General features: G+C 41.6%; 1 protein-coding gene across 1 annotated transcript in view; it reads left to right on the top strand.

Moving 5' to 3' along the window:
• Nucleotides 1-23,442, top strand: part of LOC102781465 (corticotropin-releasing hormone receptor 1-like) — a 135,532-nt gene that overhangs the window by 56,522 nt on the left and 55,568 nt on the right. The window contains exon 5 of the mRNA XM_087844919.1: nucleotides 13,434-13,519. Coding sequence (XP_087701045.1) covers nucleotides 13,434-13,519 — 86 coding nt within the window. The remainder of the gene's footprint in view (nucleotides 1-13,433; nucleotides 13,520-23,442) is intronic.

Raw genomic sequence — 23,442 nt, 5'->3', positions numbered from 1 at the left:
CGGTTCAACAAAGTCTAAATTCTGGTTACCATAAAAATTGAATGGGTCTACAACAACTACCATCCTCCTATCTTTATCCTAATTGCACGAGGGCTGGGAAATAACTCTAAAGTGATAGGTTACGAGGCAGGGTGCACCCCGAACAGGTCACCAGTCTATCACCTAGAAACAAACAACCATTTACACTTACATTCACGGATAATTTAGAATCATCAATTAACCTAGCTCTAACAGCTGCATGACTTTTCACTGTGGCAGGAAACCAGAATACCCAGAGAGAAACCACTGCAAACTAACCAGACTGTGGACCTGCACCCAGGACCTTCTTACTGTGGAGCAACAGCACTCACCAGCATGCCAACAATGTAGGAAATACAGGGAAGCTATGATTTCCTGTTGAATTTTGTACAGATCTTTAAAGCCTGAGGCAATTGTGTTAAATACATGTGGGATGCTTACATAAATCCAAGGGCTGGCCCCCTTTTCTTCTTTTTATTTTATATTTTATTATTGTTATTATTTTTATTTTTATTATTATTTTTTTAGTGTGTCCCTCCTTCAATTAAATCTCAATCACAAAAATGTGGTGCTCCGAAATAAGGCTCACACCGTTAATTCATCATTTTCACTCTGTACCACTGCTCCTTATCAGGCTGTGTGAAGCACAGTAAACAATTCAGTTGAGGCCTTGAGCCATAAACAGACATCACTCACAGACATTGTTTTCATAACCAAACTGCTCTAGACCCTGTCCCCTAAATCTACACAAATGCCCTCTGGGTGTCATGAAATGCATTTAACCAATTAACAATCAATGGCTTCTTGTTGTTGTAACAAATTCTGTATTTGGACGTTTGTGTGCAGCATTTTGCGTATCAGCATAGCATTTGTTAGTAAAGCATTCTTCATTGCATCAGCGTGTGTGTATCACTCTTCATTGCACAAACATGTGTATGTGTGTGTGGATCACTTCTCCGTGAATTGAATCAGCATTTTGATTTGTGTGCGTGCGTGTGTGTCATTTCTCAGTCAATCAACAAGTGCATATGTGTTCATATGTGTGTTTCTCTTGATTCTGAGTCAGTGTATGTAGATGTGTGTGTTTGTGTGTGTGTGTGTTTGTGTTCATCACTTTCCTGTTCTGGTGTTCTGGGTAAACCATAGCCTGAAGCGTGCTCTGGGGTCCTGCTCTCCCCCTTTTCAGTCCGTTTGGGTCCATTGGTGCTGCTGCCCAAAGTTCTCTCCATACTGGTTCTGGCCCCAATTGAGGCAGTCCTTTTCTCCAGTGTCCTGCATCTTCTCCTTGTCCAGCTCCTCCTTAACTTGACCCTTTTTGCTTCTGTAGGTCTTTCAGGGTTTGCTCCTGGTGTTGGAGCTTCTCGTCAGGTTTGGCAACCTCCTGCTCCAGCAAGCTCCGGCCTGATTTTAAGTCCTGTATCTGGGACTCTAAGCCTGACTGATGGGTTCGATTAGCAGCCAGCTCCTCCTGAGCCACGCTCAGTTTCTGCTCTGATGTCTTGAGCTCTCACTGAGGGCAGAAACCTCAGAGTCTTTTCCGTACACGTCAGATTGAAGTTTTTGATGTTTTCCTTGCTTTGCTCCACGGCCTTCTGCAGCTCTGCTGTTCGGCTCTTCTCAGAGGTCAACTCCTGACCGAGCCCCGACACCTGTGCCTTCAGCTTATGTTCTTCTGCTGCTTTTGTCCAATCTGAGGTGCCTTCTGACCTCAGTTACTCCTCGTGTCTCTGGCACGCCCTTTTTGCTGCCCGATCATCCGTGTTGGTCCGTCACTGTCCTGCACAGTTTTAATGCAGAGTTGTTAAGGTCAGCATTTTTTGCTCGGCCTCACTTTTCATCCGGGCTTAATAGGCGTCTCGTCACAGCTCTGTCAGCTGAAGCTGTCTGGAAATCTCCCCCGTGTAGTGAAACGGGCCTTGGATTTAACGTTCTCCGTCTCCGCTGCATGAGATCTCTTTCCTGCAGCACTGTTGACATTCTCAGGCTGTTGTTGTGGGTCCAGCTGCTGTAGCATTTGGTCAGGGTCACATCAAAGATGGTAGAAGGGAGAGCAAAGATGGTAGAGGGGAGAGCAGGAGTCCAGGTCAGCCTCGGCTTTCCGGGCCGACAAAGCAGCCTGTATTAAGCATAAAGAGAAAAAACAAAAACAAAACAAAAACAGACGAACAGGAAAATGATGTTGTTTGAAAATAATGTTGTTTTGGCTGTGTTATTCAGAGAGGGGCCAGGCTCTGTGTCAGCCTTCTCCCCCCCTTTTTTTTGTTTTTTCTCACTATATAATCAACTCATAACCCACCAAGTTGACAGGACAACACAGGTACACGTTAAAATTCTCAAGATCATGTTTAATAATTCAAAAAAGGAATTTTATTTCATTCAGTAATCACTTATATTAATCAATCAGAAAAAAAAAAAAAACATGTCACAATTCGACTCTTTTAACCACTAAATTTGTTGTTTCATCACTTATTTATCATACCAGTGTCTGTCATTTTGAAGTCAAGTTGTTATCCTGCAACCCAGAGAGTTTATTGTTAGTAGTGGATAGACTTTATCATTTAACATCAGGTGTATGTTAAGTTTCGCTGCTTTAACCTTGCTGGAAAATCTTCACGTGTTCATGAATGTAAGCTGTTTCTTCATTGCGTGTGTGTGCGTTTGTGGGTGGGATATTTTAACTTTTTTCTCAAACAAGGCATTTCTCTAATTGTGTATGTTTTTAATTTTGTTTCCCAAATTTTGATTTCCCACCTTAAATAACAGCATTCCATGTCTTCAGCCAGGAATTAGAGCTTGCTTGTGAGATTCAGGGACACATGGTGCCAAAAACAATTCAGTGAAAAACTTGCCTGAAAATTTCCAGTGATGGTAGCCGATAACTGGAGGAGAAGATGTCCTTTAAGCTTCTTTTTCAGGTGGGGACAAAGTGATAGGTCAAGCTGTAAAATTTTGAGCCAGAGCTTGGCATGTGTGTCGTCCCAATTTTATTAATCTATCCTTTTGCTGCTGTACTCAGGTCTCCTGGTTGAGAGAAATCCACCTGTATTAAGAGACTAAAACATTCATTTACTGTTTTTCTTAAAACATCCATTTGGTTCATCTGCCTAGATTTTACTCTCTCTCTTGGTGCATAGTTCACACAGTCAGGCAGTTGCCTTTTATGGGCATGCAGATTTCCGGTCAATTACCCCCAGCAGCTGCGAAGCCGTCTCTCCTATATCAAAACTCAGTCAAACATTAAACCTTCACCGTAGTCATTCAAAACTTTATTTATAATATTATAATCAGCAAAATCAGCGTTTTAATTACAGGCATGTATCATTATTTGCAAATTATACTTATAAAACTCAATAACACGCTAAACAGGAAGTCCTCTGTGGGCTTCACAGCAGCCACCTCATTTGCATGTTCACACACTATCTAAAAATAGCTCGCAGCGCTGCAGCGCGCTGTCGTCACACACAGCCTCGTTTCACACTCAACTCTATATTATATTACAAAGACGTCTTATATTTACAATCACTCTCAGGCCTGAAAGTTTTAGCGCCTACACAATTTTGACAAATTTAAGATAACGGGTCCAACCGAAGAAAGTCCAACTTTTTTGTAATCAATTAACCAGTATCAGACTTTAACTGTATCTGGCCTCATCTCTAAAATCCCTAAGTCAATTTACAGTGCCCAAAAAAGCGCAGATAAGGAGACTCTAACTCCTAGCTTGTTCCAGGATGCCCTGTACCCCACAGTCAAGCCAACTGAACTAACCCTGTTCGCCGACAGGTCAAGGTCGCGCGTCCGCGGCCAGGAGGGAGCGTAACCTCCGGGCTATGCGCCTCTTAGTGGACTCTAACCACCGTTCTAACAAAATTTATAATACTTTTAAACAACAGACAACACCCAAAAACAAGAGTATGACTGAGGCAGATGCAACGTTATTGACAATGGAGACTCTAACTCGCAACATGACCAACACAGATGCAATCTTTAGACCAATGGAGACTCTAACTCCCAAACTGACCAATTCCCTATCCATCTACCTGAGACTCTAACTCAGTATTTTTACCTTTACCTGAGACTCTAACTCAGTATTTTTACCTTTAAGCTTATTTCAAGTTTCAAAACTCATGAGATTTTTCATCACAATCAAAACAGACACTCACCGGCAACTTTTACTGAATAGACATTTAATTTCATCGTCCAATTCAGCACACTTCGGATCAAATCAACAGGCCTGTGCCTACCTCTTTTTTAAAGGCGCCTGTCCACTCAGTTCGATTGCCGGATAATGTCTGCCCGTCTGACCACCTCGGACCGTCCAAGCCTCCAAAACTTCCATCCCAATACCACAGGACGAGCCCCCAAAACTGTTACGGATTCAAATATTGGGAATGGATACAAGAGGAAAACCAAAATAACAACACTGGTCCGGCCGGGTCAAGTCAAACGATGATTTAATGAACACACGCGTGGGAGATGGACACCATACACAGACAGCATCAGATCTCAAAATGGTGGAGCCTTGATCAAACTCTTATAGCCTCTAGTGGCCCCCACCTAATCATCAGAGCCTAAACATTCTTTCTCACACAGCGCCTAAGCTACGACCTTGGCTCCCTGTTTATCTGCTCCTGATGAAATGGGGCAGTATGCTCTGTTCTCTTCTAATCAGACAAATGAGACGATGACTTTCTGTGAACAGTATTTCTTATAACTCAGCAGTATAATGCATCATAAAACAATATCATTCATTCACAATAAATCAACAGTCTAATGTAATGCAAATCAGTTTACCAAATGTAATAATTATCACCTTCTTCTAGTTCAGGAGCATATTGCAAACTGAAACTACACAATAATTCACAATCTTTAATTAGGGGTCTAACATGGCATAAAATAATATCATAATCCGACAACGCACAAGATCCAAACTTGTAATTTGAACGAAATAATTCCATGTTTCTATGGTGAACGTAATGAAATCATGTAGCATCTGCATGAAATCCAGCAACTTAATTTGTTCTTGTTGAGATGACAGGATACAATCTAGTAAGTTGCTGGATTTCATGCAGATGCTACATGATTTAATTACGTGAAGTCCATTTGGGAACTTATCATCATTATTAGTCTGAAACGAAGGAGACCTCCATGTCCAATGAGCATGCAGCGTCCAATAAAAGTGTTTGCCTCTGGGCTTTGTGACGGGAGCTCACCAACCAAAGAACGATGCCACGGGGGCTACGTCCATCTTTTATGCCGTTAATGATTTCCGTTAATGTCTGCCTTTGGGTGTCTACTAGTCCTCCTTCACCTTTGATCACCTGACTGGATGTTTTTGGCATCGATGCCTTTTCAAGCATTTTAAATTGAATTATCTGACAAATTGTATGTCTTAGATATTGTTCTGAGTTCTTTTGTGACCTCCTGGGTGAGTCATCAGTGGACTCCTGGAGTAATTTAGTAATCCGCCACTCTTGGGAATATTCATTGCTGTTCCAGGTTTTCTCTGTTTGTGGATAATGGCTCTCACCATGGAGTCTCAAAGCCTTAGAGATGGCTTTGTAACTAGGGCTCAATTAATCGAATTTTAATCACGATTACGATCTGGGCTTTCAACGATCATTAAAAATGACTGAGCCGATTATTAGCCCCTCCCTCGTGCTTTACTCTCGCGCTGCTCCGTGTAGCAAATCGAGCGCACCTCTCTGCATTTCGAACACGTGTCACAACAATGAAGAGCAGCGGTCTCCAACCTTTTTTGCGCCACGGACCGGTTTATGCCCGACAATATTTTCATGGACCGGCCTTTAAGGTGTCGCGGATAAATAACAAAAAAACAACAAAATAAAACTAGTACCGGTACAGAAAAAAAGAAGATTTATTCATAACACACGTGAAAAGACCCAGGAAAACCAAGTAAACGATAACAAAATAACGCTGAAAACCGATAAAAACCCTGAAAACTATACATTTCACACCTGAGCCTCAACTCTCGCGGCCCGGTACCAAACGACTCACGGACCGGTACCGGTCCGAGGCCCGGGGGTTGGGGACCGCTGATTAAGAGGACCCGAGGGAAGCTCGGAAAGCTAAGCAGAAGTTATTTGGAGAGGAGAGTGACTGCTGTTGGTTGAAAAGAGAGGTAAAAAAAAACTTCAGTGGTGTGGAAACATTATGGGTTCGCGGAGTCAGACGTGGATCAAGTGACACAGTGTGTAAACTTTGCTACAGTGTCGTAGCTGCACCACAGAGCAACACTGCAAAGTTCACTAAACATAGATGTTTACATTTTTCATTTATTTCTTATATTGCAAACATTTGCACTGTTATCAGTATTTGCACTATTTTATATTATTTTTTGACAATCTTTAAAGTCATTATTCAACACATTGTTATTGTTAAATAAATATCGTCAAATAATCGAGATCTCAATTTCAGTGAAAATAATCGTGATGATCATTTTTGCCATAATCGACCAGCCCTAGTTGTAACTCTTTCCAGACTGACAGATGTCAGCGACAAGGTTATTATCGTTAACGAAAACTAACGAAATAACGAAAACTAGAAGTGAAAAAACATTTTCGTTAACGGAAATAAAAATAAAAACAAAAAAGGAAAACTAACTAAAACTGGAATGAGTGTTCACAAAACTAACTAAAATTAACTGAATTTATAGCAAAAATGTGTTTAGTTTTCATTGATGTGTGCGTGTCATACAATAGTCAAGGGTGAAAATGAAGTTTAGTTTACAGATTTTTTTCTTGCTGTGTCTCATTATGCCAGCAGGTGGCAGCACGTTAGTCGAGTCGTCTGTGTTGCTGCTCCGTCCACGCGCAGAATCATGTCAGGAAAAGTCGGGAGCCAGAGTCCAATTTGGGATTACTTTGAATATGACTGTGTTTTGGATAAAGCAAGTGTCTTGTAGTGGAAACAGACAAATTATGAGGGACATATCTAAAGGGAAAAAATCCCACAAACCTTAAAGTGCACTTGAAAAGCTCACACAAGAAGGCTAACCTAGCTTAGCTTGAGAAGGTAAGGGAGCACACTCAACCCTCATCCCCAGAAAACAGAAGCTAACCCCAGGCAAGGCAGCGTGATGCATCCCGAGACAACAGGACGGGGATATCTACACAACTGTGTGAGTCAATTGCCTTCAAAAAGTTTATCAATTCACTTGAACCAAAATTACGAACACCCGGTGCTGCGAGAGTTAATAGTCTCATTGGGGCCAAGATATACATTTTATAGTTGCCTGGTATCAATGGTTGTTCATCTGCCTTTATTTATTTATTTAAAGAACCCATAGGTGGGAATGTGAGTTGTCTGTCTCTGCGTGTTAGCCCTGCGACAGACAGGCGACCTGTGCAGGGTGCAGTATGGTAGCTGGAATAGCAACATACCCAAGGATGAGCAGAATGACTGATATGATGAAACTGGGATTTTGTTACACTTAATTATTGCAAACACGACTAAAACTATAACTGAAACTAATCAAAACTAAACTGAAACTAAGGATTTTCAAAAAAATAAAAACTAAACTAAACTAGCAAACAATTGGTAAAAACTCATTAAAACTGATATAAAATTGAAAATCTGAAGTCAAAACTAAATAAAAATAAAAACTAATGAAAATTGCAAAACTATTAAAACCCTGGTCAGCGATCTGCTGCTTTTTGAGAACTTTTCACTTCGTCAGAGAGGTTCAATTTAAGCGATTTCTTGATCCAACATTTGTAGCAGTTATAAAGTCTGCATGTAATAACTGAAATTAAACTCACAGTTAATTTCATGATAACATGGTGGCGATTAGTTTGTCACATAAGGCCAGGTAATAAAAGGCCTTAATGAATGAAATGATCATTTAAACTTGTTATCTTTGTCTGACATTTAGATTTGTGTGATGACCTGAAATCTAAAAGTGTGACAAATATGCAAAAAACTGAGAAATCAGGAAAGAGGCGAGTGCTTTTTCACTGTAGTGTACGTGTGATGTGTGATCTTAGAGGAAAGAAGAAAAGTTCCATTGTTTATGGATGCTGACAGCTTTCTGACGTTCAGTCTGAACAACAAAAAGTCCACTGTCACTGAAAAAGGTGTCCAATGACCCTCGGAAGCGACCCGCTCCGAGATCGGGGTCAGACCTGTCCATAAAAGTCTGGAAAATGTTTTGAAATGGGAGAAGTGACACGCGCATACGTGACTTCACTGCCAATTACCGCCCGACGGAAAGTCTGACCTGAAGATCGAGCTGCGGTCCCTAACAGCGCCCTAACGTGATTACGTGGCAGGCGGCATATCTAACGTCATTTCAACCGTGATAATCATCAAATTAACTGAACCACACGCGTGCGTTTCAACATTTGATTCACACACTCGCAGCTCCCCTGCAGGTAGCCCCGCATGTCAAACACCCACTCTAAAAAGAGTCTCCCTTCAACTTGAAACGGCCTCGTTTGAGGTCTCTCAGTTCCACGATGTCCCACTTGACGGATTTCATTTCCGTCATCTTTAGAGATAATAAATGTGAAATGACAAATGTGAAATTTGTTCCAGATTTACCGTGTCCTGTGCTGTGACACGGCGGGCCTGAGTGGAAAAATGTAATTTTACTCATCATTTGTCAGTGCCTCCATATCAACACCCCCTCCACACGCACGCACACACACACACACACACACACACACACACACACACACACACACACACCAGTCACTTTGTATTATCCGGCAATGTGGAGAAATCATTATTTGGGACTTGCTTTTGATTTTTACCCTCAAGTGACCGAGACTGAGTGACAGTCTTTGTGCTTCTCATTTCTGGATTGTTTCCTTCATCTGTGACAGATACTCTAAATTAATCTGATGCACTTATTTTGTTTCTGTTTTACTTCCATCCATCCAGTTACATCCACTTCAGGATTATGGGGGTCTGGGGCCTTACCCCAGCAGTCATAGAGCAGAGGGATTCAAACCCAGCATCATCATGCTGTGAGGCAGCAGTGCTACCCACTACACCACCACGCTGCCCTTATTTCCCCTTTGTTTGTGTCCCTGAACACTTTTATTTATCTCACACTGACTTGTGTCTGTGCAAAATCAACACGTTCCCCCTTTAAAGGGGTGAAAACGTCTGAATTTGGATTCTGGCATCAGTTTGATGCTCACTCCAAGTCTTGCACATCGAACATGTTTACACTTCATTGTTGTTATTTTTTAACATGCTTTTGTGTATTTTGTGTTCTCTCTGGGTACCCAAAAACACACAGCATCATCAAGCACCACAGCCACCCAGCACACCAGCTGTTCTCCTTGTTACCATCTGGCAGACGTTACAGGAGTCTGTCTGCTCCGACTACAAGACTTAAAAACAGTTTTTACCACCAAGCCGTACGACGCCTCAAGCACAATATTTAAACACACACAGGATTCAGACGCTGTCCTACAGTTTCACAGATACATACTGCACTCTGCACTGGTCACGTCATTTTTATTAGTATTTAAATAGAAATAAAAACCCTTACTCTGTGCAGTCCTGCCCTAACTGACACTCAAACTGTGCTGTTCAGTTTGTACTCCTGCTCACTCCTGACACTTTATCTCATTTAAGATTTCTTTTTCTGTTTATACAAGTGTGCATATATATTTATATATAGTCTGTTAACATTTTGTACTATATTTGTTGCTGTGTTTTATAAATATTGTGTTTTTTTACTGTACTATACTGCTGAGTGACTGTCTTCTGCTCGTCAAATGAACTGAAACTGCTTCTAAAGTGTTAGCCCTGCAATTGGTTGGTGTCCTGTCCAGGGTGGACCCCACCTTTTGCCCTACGACAGCTGGGACAGTCTTCAGCCCCGCAGCAGTTAAGAAATTGGACGGATGGATTAATAAATGTCATTAAAACCAGCTTTCATGTGTTCATATGCCATCTTGTCCTGGCTGATGAGTTTGGACACCATATATCTGCTGCAGACACAAAACATGCTTCTTGTTTAACTACTTTACTTTCAGAGTCGTGCTTTTGCAAAAAAAAAAGCGTGACAGCTGGTGTCCTTGAACACAAACAAACATTTTTTCATAACTGTCTCACATTTTCTTCTGTGAGACTCAGCTGTGCAGCGTGCTCGTGTCATTTCAACATCGAAATATAGACGAGCCGAACCTCTGACAGTCATTACAGTCGGGCTCTCTGTGTGGGCTCTCGCTCATTAGTTAGTCTGGAGTGGTTGAGTCGAAGGCAGCTTCTCAATCTGCCTTTATTGGCCTGAGCTGAAGAACTTCTGAATAAAAAGTGAAACATGTTCAAGAACCTAAAAGTTTCAAGGCCTTTAAAGTGAGCGGATCCTGAAGTGAGACCCAAAAGAGAGAGATTTCCTTTCAAATGGCTTTATTGTACAGACAAAAACAGAGTAAATGATGAACAGGGAGGGTGCAGGAACAGAGCCTCAACATGGGAGGATAACTCTGAGAGAGAAGGAAGGAGAGTCAGTCCTGACAGAATCGGACGCTGAGCTGTTCATGAGATGTTTCAGGACGTGATAGTGAGACTTGGTCAGGATGTTTATTTGGGAAGAGTGAGCCAAATGTGAGAGACCGGGACTCCACCTGCAGATGGAGCTCAGATGAATCCAGCTCGAGAGATTTAGAGAGATGTTAAAGCACAACAGATGACCAGTGCAGGACCATGACAGACAGAAGTCTGGCTGCTGTTGACTCAACCATCTTAGTCCGTAATCAGCGCCTCTCTTCTGTTTCTAAATCCAAACATCTCGTTGTGGATGTGTAATTGTTCGTGTCCAGGAGCAGCTGGATTAAAGCAGGAGGCAGAGATGATTCAGCAACACGAAAACCTGTAAACTTAAACAGATCAAACTTTATTCTCTTTATTTAAAGCGTTTCAGGGCTTAAAGTTTGCATAATGATCTCAGACTGCTGTCACCTGCACCTTCGCGCTCCTTTGGCCTGAACACCTTGGGGAGCAGATGGGTCGCTCATTAAATTCTTCAGTTTTTCTTACGCATCACTTCAGAGATAATTGTCTAAATTATTATTTACTCAGCTTGTCATATAATGCAGATTTTTATTCCCACCACAAAGAAAAAACAACCACTTAAATATCCTCGACCTCCGTGTGTGTGTGTGCAATTCTTGAGTATTTATGACTATATCCACTTTGACCTTTGATCTATTTTAATCTGAAATCGTTTTGAGTGAAAAGTATGATCCTCATTATGTATTTTTTTATTTATTTTTTATCTCTGACCCATTTAATTTGACATGTGTGTGAATAGTATCATTATTATTTACTCCATAATCCTCAATTTTGCAAACATTAGACCAAAGCAAAGCTATTTTATTTTGTATATTATTAATAGTCACTTTATTTTAGGGCACATGGATGCTTCGTATATTTTAGAAATGCCATAACACATAGATTGTTGACATGTCTGTGCTGACATTGCATCAGGAGTTCTCCACATGCAGCTCGTTTGACTGTGCGAGCAGTGGGAGACGGCGAGCACCTGCACCCTTCAGTGCCTTTCTCGTGACTGTAGGATGGGCTAATTGGCTTGGGATACACAAGTCCGCAGGGCTCTGCGGGACACATATCAAAGACGGATTCACATAGGAGACAGGAAACAGGGAAGCAACTGGAAAGTACTTTATTTTCCGAATATCTGCCAGAGTAGAACAGGCTGTGGAATTCGCTGATTGGCTAACCGTGGTAGACCCTTCTCAATAAACTGAGAAGCTCCCTAGAGCCCAGCTGCTGCTGCTGCTGCTGCTGCTGCTGGCCCGTCTTCCACTGTGTTCGAATCTGCTCGTTACAACTTACCCCCCGGGGAGTGCTTTGTGTCTATTTTTTCTGCATGAATCTGTATTTCAAAAAGTGATTTTCCAGTTTCCATTTTAAAGTTTTAAATAGTATTAAAACTGTAATTCAGGAGTACAGTTCTGTCCTCAGCTCCAGCGTCTGAAACAAGGTTATTATCGTTAACGAAAACTAACGAAATAACGAAAACTAGAAGTGAAAAAACATTTTCGTTAACGGAAATAAAAATAAAAACAAAAAAAGGAAAACTAACTAAAACTGGAATGAGTGTTCACAAAACTAACTAAAATTAACTGAATTTATAGCAAAAATGTGTTTAGTTTTCATTGATGTGTGCGTGTCATACAATAGCCAAGGGTGAAAATGAAGTTTAGTTTCCAGATTTTTTTCTTGCTGTGTCTCATTATGCCAGCAGGTGGCAGTACGTTAGTCGAGTCGTCTGTGTCGCTGCTCCGTCCACGCGCAGAATCATGTCAGGAAAAGTCGGAAGAAAGCGCCAGAGTCCAATTTGGGATTACTTTGAATATGACTGTGTTTTGGATAAAGCAAGTGTCTTGTAGTGGAAACAGACAAATTATGAGGGACATTTCTAAAGGGAAAAAATCCCACAAACCTTAAAGTGCACTTGAAAAGCTCACACAAGAAGGCTAACCTAGCTTACCTTGAGAAGGTCAGGGAGCACACTCAACCCTCATCCCCAGAAAACAGAAGCTAACCCCAGGCAAGGCAGCGTGATGCATCCCGAGACAACAGGACGGGGATATCTACACAACTGTGTGAGTCAATTACCTTCAAAAAGTTTATCAATTCACTTGAACCAAAATTACGAACACCCGGTGCTGCGAGAGTTAATCGTCTCATTGGGGCCAAGATATACATTTTATAGTTGCCTGGTATCAATGGTTGTTCATCTGCCTTTATTTATTTATTTAAAGAACCCATAGGTGGGAATGTGAGTTGTCTGTCTCTGCGTGTTAGCCCTGCGACAGACAGGCGACCTGTCCAGGGATGAGCAGAATGACTGATATGATGAAACTGGGATTTTGTTACACTTAATTATTGCAAACACAACTAAAACTATAACTGAAACTAATCAAAACTAAACTGAAACTAAGGATTTTCAAAAAAATAAAAACTAAACTAAACTAGCAAACAACTGGTAAAAACTAATTAAAACTGATATAAAATTGAAAATCTGAAGTCAAAACTAAATAAAAATAAAAACTAATGAAAATTGCAAAACTATTAAAACCCTGGTCTGAAACGACAGGATGGACGTGAAGCGTACGTCATTTGCGGCTAAATCGCGGGTCTCAATTTAAAGAATAATAACAGTGCTTAGGCAGAAGGGTGGTAGACTGTTCCCACAGCAAACGTGTGAAAAATCACAGCTTGTGAGACTTTCTCTAATGATATCTCTCCCTATTAGTCTCAAAGCAGAAAAAGGTCACACTGCCACTACGAATCGAGCACAAATTCCCATCCAGGGACAGGAGGCCAAAAAGGAAAAGGCAAAAAAAAATGTGATAAATCAAACAGAGTCTCCTCATCTGGTTTTTCTTCTTCTCTTGCTCTCTTTACAGATAATGTTTATAGGCGATGTCTTGCAAATGGGACATGGGCATTGAAGGGGAACTACTCCATGTGTAAGGCCATCCTTCACGAGGAGGTAAGAGTCAGCTGTCTGCACGTGTTTTGATTAATGTGGCCTTTAGGGAGGATCCTAAAAGTGTGGAGCCTACTGCATGGTAATCGGAAGCAGACAAAGGCAAGGTTAGTGGTGGAAGACGCCGCTTTGCTCGAGGCTTAGTGGAATATTTATAGTAAATATGACTTCGGGGTTTGTTTGCCTGCAGACAAAAGAAACATCACTGAAAATACGGCACATTGCCTCAGAGCATCTCTTTAAGGAATCTACTTGTTTTGATTTTTGCACTGCAGCGTGCCTTTAATGTCACCTTGCCCCGAGTTATTGAGGTGTCGCTGGTTTCAAATGTAGGTGGAAGCTTTAAATCAGCTTATCGACCTGCAGCTTTTTCTCTCCTGAAACACGGGTTTCATTTAAAAGAAAAGAAAACTCCCTCAAAAGAAAAGAAAACAGTGATTTTTCTAAACAGCATTGTCCTCCGGTGATGTGAGCGACTCGTGAAAGCCGAGAAGAAAACAGCCAGTCAGCACGCTGCTGTTATGGTCCTGCTGTGCTCTACATTTTTACCCATTCACGTTTTTTTCTTCCACTTTTTCTACTCATGTTTTTTGTTCGTATTCGATGCGTCCTTGTGCAGTGTTTCGAGTGTTGCAAGTGCTCTTTTTTCCCCCTAAGGACTGAATGGTCCTGATAAAAATGCAGAACATGCTTAAACAAATCGAGCAGGAACAAATACACGTTTCAAGTATCATTTCAGGGGGTCAAGTACTGCACTAGACCCCCTGAAATTACAGATACACACGAGGCAGACAAACGCACACTAGGTGACCACTGGCATTGTTGCTTTAAAACACCACCTGGAGCAAAGGTAGATGGTAAGATTCAGCTTTTAGTTCCAAAGTCAACAGAAGGTTGTGTTTGTTCGTTTGTGGGTTTCGCTGCTGTTTGGCTTCACCTGCTTTTATTCACTTCACATACTTCACTTTATTTCCACCATACTGAGCTAAAGATGGATGCATCCACTGTGACGGTAACTTGATTTATCAGCCTTTGTCCTATTAAGCGATCAAGTCCATGAAGTAAATCAGGGAAGCATTACTGAAGTCATATAGCGAGGGAGCAGAGGATCGTTTTCCCACAGAAATCATTCTGCAGCCACATCAATGTTCCCCTGGTGGCCATTAAAAAGAAGGCACTTATTCATTAGCTTCACTTTTCAGACCTGAAAGGAAAATCCGCTTTCCATGCGAAAATCTAACACCCAGTCCGTTTAAATGTGATGGAGGGGATCGCAAACAAGCATTTATAATGTCTTATTGACTTTATTTGCATAATTGCGTGAGTCCTCTTCTGTTTCAGTGCACCATGAAAGTGGCTACTGCATTTATGCGCGTGCTCCTCTGTCTTCTAGAATAGAATAGAATTTAACTATATTGTCATTGCACATGCACAGGTACAGGGCAACGAAATGCAGTTTGCATCCATCCAGAAGTGCTTTAGTGATATAGATATATTACAATATATATTAGCAATAATATAGATATGTAAGTATGTTACAGAAATGGGTCTATTATGGTATGTTATAATGTACACGGTATGAAGTATGTTATGAATATTCTATAACTATAAGTATGTACAGGCTGTAGTGAGTACAGGCTATGAACAGGATATAAATATGAAAAACTATACAGAAATATGAGATATACATCTGTGAAGGTTCTCAGTCATCCAGGTCATCGTAGTCAAAGGAGCTTGCAAAGAAAAGCGTCTGGACTTCTTTAAGTTACTTGAAGACGTTTCACCTCTCATCCGAGGGGAAAAAGAAGGAACACACACATGTAAAGGAAGCACTCAAAACGTGCGGCTATCCTAAATGGGCGTTCTTAAAGTCAGCAAAGAGGCACAGAAAAGAAGATCAGACACCAGCGAGGGAGGATAAGAAGGACAGACGCAACAACATTGTCATCCCCTATGTAGCCGGTGTATCAGAGAAACTCAGGAGGGTTTTCTCCAAGCATGACATCCCGGTGTACTTCAGACCCAGCAACATACTCAGACAAAAGCTGGTTCACCCGAAAGACAAAACGCCAAAACACAGACTTAACAATGTGGTGTATGCTGTACAGTGCAGCGAGGAATGCCCAGACCTCTACATTGGAGAGACCAAACAGCCACTTCACAAGCGCATGGCACAACACAGAAGAGCCACCTCCACAGGACAAGACTCAGCTGTTCATCTGCATCTTAAGGTCAAAGGTCACTCTTTCGAGGATGCCAATGTTCACATTTTGGACAGAGAGGACAGATGGTTTGAAAGAGGAGTGAAAGAAGCGTCTATGTCCACTGTGAGCGACCATCTTTGAACAGAGGCGGTGGTTTACGACACCAACTCTCTGCCATCTATAATCCAGTTTTGAGATCCCTTCCCAGACGCCTTAACGCCCACTCACACCCTGGGCCATCTGACCTCAGGAAATCACATGATAAGGTGGGGCCAGGTTTCACAAAGAGCTCACCTGAAACTCTGGCTGATTGTGACCCACACCCAGTTTCACACCTTGGCTCAGGCGATTAGAGGATCATCAGGGGGTCCTTTTGTCCCTCTGTGGGGGGAAACTCCCACTAGGTTTAAATCTGGGACTCTCCATCATTTGACCTTAGAACTGAAGAAGCTTCTTGGATGAAGGTGAAACATCTTCAAGCAACTTAAAGAAGTCCAGACGCTTTTCTTTGCAAGCTCCTTTGACTATGAGATATACAGTTATACAGAAATGTGAACTATGCAAGTTATAAACAGTTGTAGGATAAAAAATTATCGTATGTACAGAATGATTATTTACACAGAACTATACAGTAGTGCAGTTAAGATCAGTGAGATATGTGGATAATTTCTACAGAGGCTATAAAGTGCTAGTGGTTGTGAGTGGTGGTTCAGTCCATGTTATTATTGTGTGTTTGAGGGTACAGTTGTCCATTGTGTGTGTGTGTAGGTGGTTGTGGGTGTGTGTATGTCCAGTCCATGAGTTTAACGTGGGTCAGATGTCAGGAGGCAGAGTTCAGGAGTCTGACAGCTGTGGGGAAGAAGCTGTTCCGGTACCTGGTGGTCTTAGTCTGGAGGCTCCTGTAGCGCCTCCCAGAGGGCAGGAGGGTGAAGAGTCTATGTGAGGGGTGACTGGGGTCTTTGATGATTTTCCCAGCCCTTTTCAGACACTGCTTCCTGTAGATGTCTTTTATGGCAGGAAGTGGTGCTCCGGCGATGCGCTGGGCAGTTTTCACGACCCTCTGCAACGCCTTCCAGTCCGAGGCAGAGCAGTTCCCGTACCAGACTGTTATACAGTTGGTCAGGATGCTCTCGATGGTGCAGCGATAGAAGTTCACCAGGATGTCTGAGGACAGGTGGTTCTTGGTGGAGCAGCAGGAGAGAAAAGCACTGATAGTCCGAACTAACCAGAAGCTAGTCTGGCTGAGAGCAGTCAACCTGATAACTGACAAAAAGTTGGAGTCTAAATCCTAATCCTGCATTATGGGATAAGACCGATGCTCTTTTAAAACACCAAAACAATGCCGGCTCTGCTCTCAGTGCTGTCGTCTCACTCTCTCAATCCCAATCCCACTGCTACTACAGAAGATTTTAAACCTTAAATTGGCTTAAAATCTATGATTCTTCTTTTTTTATCAGTGCCGTAGTGCTTAGAAATCATAACTCCGTCACAATGAAATGTTAGGGAATAGTGTCAGCTGTGGATTAATATACATCTGCTGCTCTAGTGAGCGCTCAGAGCAGCCAGGAGGTGCCCGCCTAATTCAGTCGGCTTGATTCGGTGGTTATTTACGGAGCCCCGCAGGGGACATGGGAGAAAAAAAAAAATAAGACGGACTTTTGCGAGATCTCGCAAAACAAACTCGGGATCTCGCAAAACAAACTCGGGATCTCGCAAAACAAACTCGGGATCTCGCAAAACAAACTCGGGATCTCGCAAAACAAACTCGGGATCTCGCAAAAGTTGAATTCCAACAATGGCGGCAGCTACTTAGTTGTAATATTACTCTTTCTGGGTCACAAAATACACTTTTAAGATATTTTGAGGCGTGAATGTAGTTGTGTAAACGTCAGATACCTGCTCGGTTTACAAGACAAGACATATTTGCAAAAGTGCTTCGACGTTTTCGGAGATCTGACACCCACCATCTCGAAGCTAACGGGAGGTCGAGACCTACTACAGCCGGGAGGAACACCGCTTTCCCGGCACATCGTGCCTCGACCACCCGGTCGGCTTCCAGCTGGCGGCCTCCGAAGAATGCGGCTAAAACTTTTGCGAGATCCCGAGTTTGTTTTGCGAGATCTCGCAAAAGTCCGTCTTAATTTCTTTTTTCTCCCATGTCCCCTGCGGGGCTATTTGATTGTTTATTTTGCTCAATCTCACCCTAACAGAACGGGTGAGGAGAATAGAATGAATATAGAGACAGGCGACAAGTCCCTTTTTCCTCCAAATCCAAAATATCTTTGGAATATCTCAGAATTTGCAGTTATTTATTTATTAACCTTTATTTAACCGAGAAGTAAAACTCCTCAGAGTGAGTGAGATCTCTGTGAGAGTGAGCCCAGATTTGAAGCATTAATCTTGCATGTTTTTAGATGATGTAGCAGAGAACTAATTTCTGAGGTATTTCTGGCTTTGCTTTCCTCAGACATCTGGAGGAGCTGATAGTAGAGCCGCTGCTCCTTTGCATTTAAAAAAGCGAGATAATTCAGACTTCTAATCACGATCCACCCGGCTGCCTTCAGTTGGAGGTTTACAGGCTTGTCTAGCTCACAGAAGACCCCGAGGTGGACCCTGAACATCTCGCTGAGATTATATATGCAATCGGCCCTGTGAATGCCTCAGGATCACCCAGGAGGAGCTGGGAAGTGTTGCCAAGGAAGAGGGCGTCTAGACGGACTTGTTTAGCCTTGGAGGGATTTCTATAATGCCATTCTTACTCTGATATAGGGGCTCCATTAACACATTCGCCTTACTTGTGAAAGATCCCCAGTTTGAAACTGGGAGCAGACACAAACCCAGCTTCGGTGCATCACAAGCTCAGCTAATTGGGAGGTTTGCATCAGGAAGGCCGTTTGGTGTCAAACCTGTGCTAAGTCAGCGTGTGGATCCATCTGCTGTGGTGACCACTCGGGAAATAAGGGAGCAGCAAACGTACCGTCTCCATTCTTCCTCTTAAATACACCCGCCTGTTTTTCTGTCCAGGGAAACGACTTTTAATGAGCAGAGCGCCGTAAGATTATCATCACTGGAAGAATCAAAGACGTCGGCAACAGTTCAGGGGAGTGAAAAAGTCTGCGCTGAAATTAGCAGCAGGTACAATAATTGGAAATATTGATTCAGAGTTGATCGAAAGGCGCTTTCTCAACATCAAAGTTGTGCCTGCTTTGACCCGAGGCAACCTTTCCGCCCTCGAGTCAATGTTAGATTAAAAGCTGCCGAGAGCAGAGCTGTCCGCCGGACACGAAGTGTGTGAGCGATTCAGATGAAAACGAAACAGTTTTAGTTTGTTGAAATTGAAAATATTACCTCACTCTCTGCAGGTTGTCAGCGCTACATGAAACAGAGACACGCTTACTTTGCCGCTGCATCACCTCTTATTTTAATGCGCCCTTTTTAGCATTTGGAAACGTTTGCAGAGTTAATCTTAAGCTGTTGTGACTGACATAGGCTCCGTCTTATTTTTGGGTATGTGCAGAACGTTATTTAGTAAATAAGTAAGACCATCCCTGGAAAAGAAAGTACCGTTGGATTTATAAAACATTTAGTTCTAACCGCCATGCATAAGCTTGTGCAATCTGCATAACATCCCTACTTCTGTATATAAGGAAATAGTTGAAGCCCAGGTGACGTAGAGAAAAATGTGAGGATGTCAGTGTTGGGAAGGTTACTTTTAAAATGTATTCCATTACAGATTACAGAATACATGCCCCAAAATGTATTCTGTAACGTATTCCGTTACGTTACTCAATGAGAGTAACGTATTCTGATTACTTTGGATTACTTAATATATTATCATGCTGTTTACAACTACATGAATGTACTATTGCTGTGATTTATTACTGTTACTGAAGGTCCGCGGCTCCGAACCGTAGTAAAGGGACCTCTGACTAATACGGTGGGTTCTGTGTCGGGCTCGTAGCCGAAAACTAGCTTTACTTTGTTGTCTGGGTCAACTTTGCTTGCGAGAGACAGAGAGAGGCGTTGAAAGGCTGCTCCAACGGAAAACACGAACACGGTGTACAGTCGAGTCTTAATAGCTTACTTACAACTGGGCTCGTCAGGCTCTCTTCTTGGCTGCAGTGGTTATTATTATATTTACATGCTTCCAGCTCCCGTTTTTGCTCGATGACAGCTCCTACTTTTCCTTTTTCTCCCTCCTTCACTCACAGACACATAACGGGTATGGCAGTCCATTCTCCCTGCAGCACGGACTACACTTCCCATGATGCTACATTCTTTAGAGCTATACCTGTAGCATTCTGCCAATTAGCTTAGCACAACAACAACAAAAAGGCCTCTCTCACCCAGGAAACACGCAGAGAGAGAGCGTCACCCTGTAACCATGGCAACCGTAACGCTGCCGCCTGGAACAACAGAACGTAGCTGTCAAACAAAACCCAAGTTTTTTAAGATGTTAAAACATTTAAGAGAAGGTCAGATAAATATTATTTAAATAGTAAGTACAATAAGTATCTGAGAAAACCAAATTAATGACCAAAAGAATAATAATTGTTGCACACTTCCAGGCGTGCATGAGTTCAGAATCGTTCTCTGTACTTGCTCATTTGCAACTGCAAATACAAAACACAAGCACTTCAGTTTAGTGTAGCTGCACTCTGCAGGCTATCTGTGCAGTAAAACACACAGGACCCCAAAGCCGCCTGATTCAGTGCCTGAGTGAGCGCCACCAGTGGGAATCATCATTGACCAGAATATTCTAGCTGGATTGCCAGTGAGCGCAGTCAAAAATAGTAATAAAGATCTGAATGCATAACGTAACAATGATAAGAATGCCAAACACATGAAATTATGGAGGGAGGGGGGCAATATCTATTACAATACTTTCATCTTGTCCACTCATTACATGAGTCTCACATAATTCTAATAATAAATATTCATTTTAAAGACTTGTTTAAATTCACTAAAACAGCCAGGTCTTCATTTGTTCCTCTAAATCTGTTTGTAAGTTAGTAAATGAGGCTCAGTGTGTGGATGGCAGCTTACGTATGAACCAGTACAGCTTCTAACGTCCTCGGCACAAATCTGATACTTATTGCAATAAGCAGGACAAAAATGTAGCTTTCAGTCTAAAAGTCCCGGACTGGACTCGGTGTCACCGGGAAGCGTTGAGATTTGAAAAATCTACTTCTCAGATTAATATTCACCTGTGAACATTTCTCAACTTTACCTTAAGTTTTGCTTTTAAAAGTATTAATTGTAATAATTATAATTAATATATGTAGATAGATAGATAGATATAATTTTATTTCGAACATGCAAATATAATTGAAATAACAACAGAAAAAAAACAAACAACAAAACTTAAAAATCATCAAATTTTCATGTATATTTCTTTGTCTACAGACTGCGTGTGCTTGAAAAGGAGTAGGATGAAGTTTACACTTTTCTTGTTCTTACCCCCTTATTTCAAATTTCATTGCTTACAAATCCATATCCAGGATTCAACATTATTTGATCATATATGGTTAACTATGTACAAGTCTAACACATTGAACATACAGAAATAAAAACCATTTTCAGCACGTAAACCAGAACAACAACAAACTACATTTTTACATAAACTAATCACCCTGTGTTCATTCTCAATTAACACAGCCTCACAAAATCCCCATTTTCTTGGTTGCCATGAATGAAAACCCTCAAACAAAATATCCTTCTTAATAAAATACACAAAAACAGAATAAAACCAGCAGACACACAGCTTTTTGTTTTTTTGAAAGCAGAGTTGTGAAGACATGCTTTCGTGTAATTAGGTTGGCAGTTTATAGATCTGTGAGGATGAGAAAACAGAGTTTGGAGCGAGACCCTTCATTTACTGCCTTTTTTTTTTCCCGCGGACCGACTGATCCATCGATCCCTTCAGGAGATGGATATAGAGCGTCTCACCTTCTACAAATATGTGTCTCAGTTTTTCTTCCACCAGGTATCGGCAGCGCTGTGATTGACATCAGAGGAGAGAGGGGGGGACGTGAAGTAGCTTCCCTTTAAAGTTCAGGCTGTATTGAACCGGATATTCAGCGGTTCCACTGGGAGAAGAAACTGAGTGGATCAAAGGCTTATTAGAAAGTTTGTTTGAGGAAAAGAAGAATCCTCATTTCCTTTTGGGTCTTCCTCGAGGTTATTTTCTCAAATATAAGTGTCTTTGTTGTTTCTTATAAGGAGAGTGAGTCAGGTTTGGTTTTATGGCCCACACATTTTGTGAGACCCGAGGCTACTGGTGGTGGTGGGTGGGTCTTATATTATCTTCTTGCCATCCACCCCCTCCTCTCCTTTCAGGCTCAACTCTTCTCTCGTATCCATTTGAAAAACCTCCCGTTTTCTTGATTTATATCTTAGCCTGCTCTACAGAAGTGCCTGTTGCAGAACTGATTCACGCACGTTTTTTTATATCTATACACACGTCCTATACACAAATCAATGCACTCTTTGGTTATATGCGGTTAGACCTTTGGAAGAGATCTTTGTATTTTGCTCATTCACACTGAATCATTGAATAGTGCGTGGAGCCCGAGGATGACAGCTTTAACAAAAGCTAACTGGAGTCAACAAACCTCAGTCAGATAAATGAAAGCACGTTGGAGGTGTGGTTAAAAGCTTCCTCTGATTTGTAAAAATACTCAGGGCTTTTCAGTTTGATGCATCTTCTTAAAAAAAGAGCTCTGAGGAGATTTGCATAAACCCAAAAAGTACCGTTAGAGATTTAGTCCAGCAGTTACTCTTCATAGAAGTTGACTTTAAAAGTTACTAAAGCTTTAAATGATTCACAGGACCTGGTTAACATGAGGTGACTGTAGACATAAATATCATAAATATCACAGCTGCCTGCTGGAGTCTGAACACTTCTATCACGCTGCTGCCCGGGAAGATGTTATGTGGGCTAGTGCAGCTAGAGATGAGCTCTATGGGGAGAACGCAGCGCCGTGACGCAGTGTAGGAAGGTCCTTCATACGTCGTGAACTCGTCGTGTACATGGTGAAGCACGGCGGTGGTGGCACCATGATTTTGGCTGATTCATGGAGGGTGAAATTCATTTTAACAAATTGTTTTGAATCACAGTGTCCAGGTTCTCAACATTGACTACATCTACTTAATGTCAATATGGATGATGATCTTGGGGACTGTTAGTTATTGCCAATAATTTGGAGATTTATAGTTTGTTTTACCTTTAATGCTTTTAATTGATATTACAATATTATTAGATTTATATTAAAATTGATTTGCCCCACTCTAGTTATGACTTTTATTCAGTGGGGATGCAGAAAATGCATAAATGTTTCAGTGGTTGTTGCTAATCTGTTGCCAACTCTGTTTTATCCTGCTGGAAATGCAGTTAATAGAACAGATTAGAAAAATGAAAACTGACAGTCAGTTTTTGTCTCTCTGTCACTGGTAACATTAATTTAAACTGAAAGGATTTCCACATCGCCTTCATCAGAGTCAAACCTGAACATACTGAACATTTAAATACTTTTTTTTTGCCAGGATTACTTTTTGGCTTTATTTGCAGTACCAACATTATATTTTTGCCTTTTTATAGCTTTCTTATACCTGTTGACCCATTTTTTGTAGCACATTGAAATTATGTATCCAGTTCCTCTTGAAGAGCCTGATTGTGGATTTAGGATTTGTTCAACCAGCTAATTCAAAGAAAACCTGGCT

This window comes from Neolamprologus brichardi, chromosome 8 (assembly GCF_056152115.1).
Source record: "Neolamprologus brichardi isolate AB-2024 chromosome 8, ASM5615211v1, whole genome shotgun sequence".
Taxonomy (NCBI): Eukaryota; Metazoa; Chordata; class Actinopteri; order Cichliformes; family Cichlidae; genus Neolamprologus; species Neolamprologus brichardi.
The sequence above is the reverse complement of the archived record's forward strand: the minus strand, read 5'-3'. Positions and strand labels throughout refer to the sequence as shown.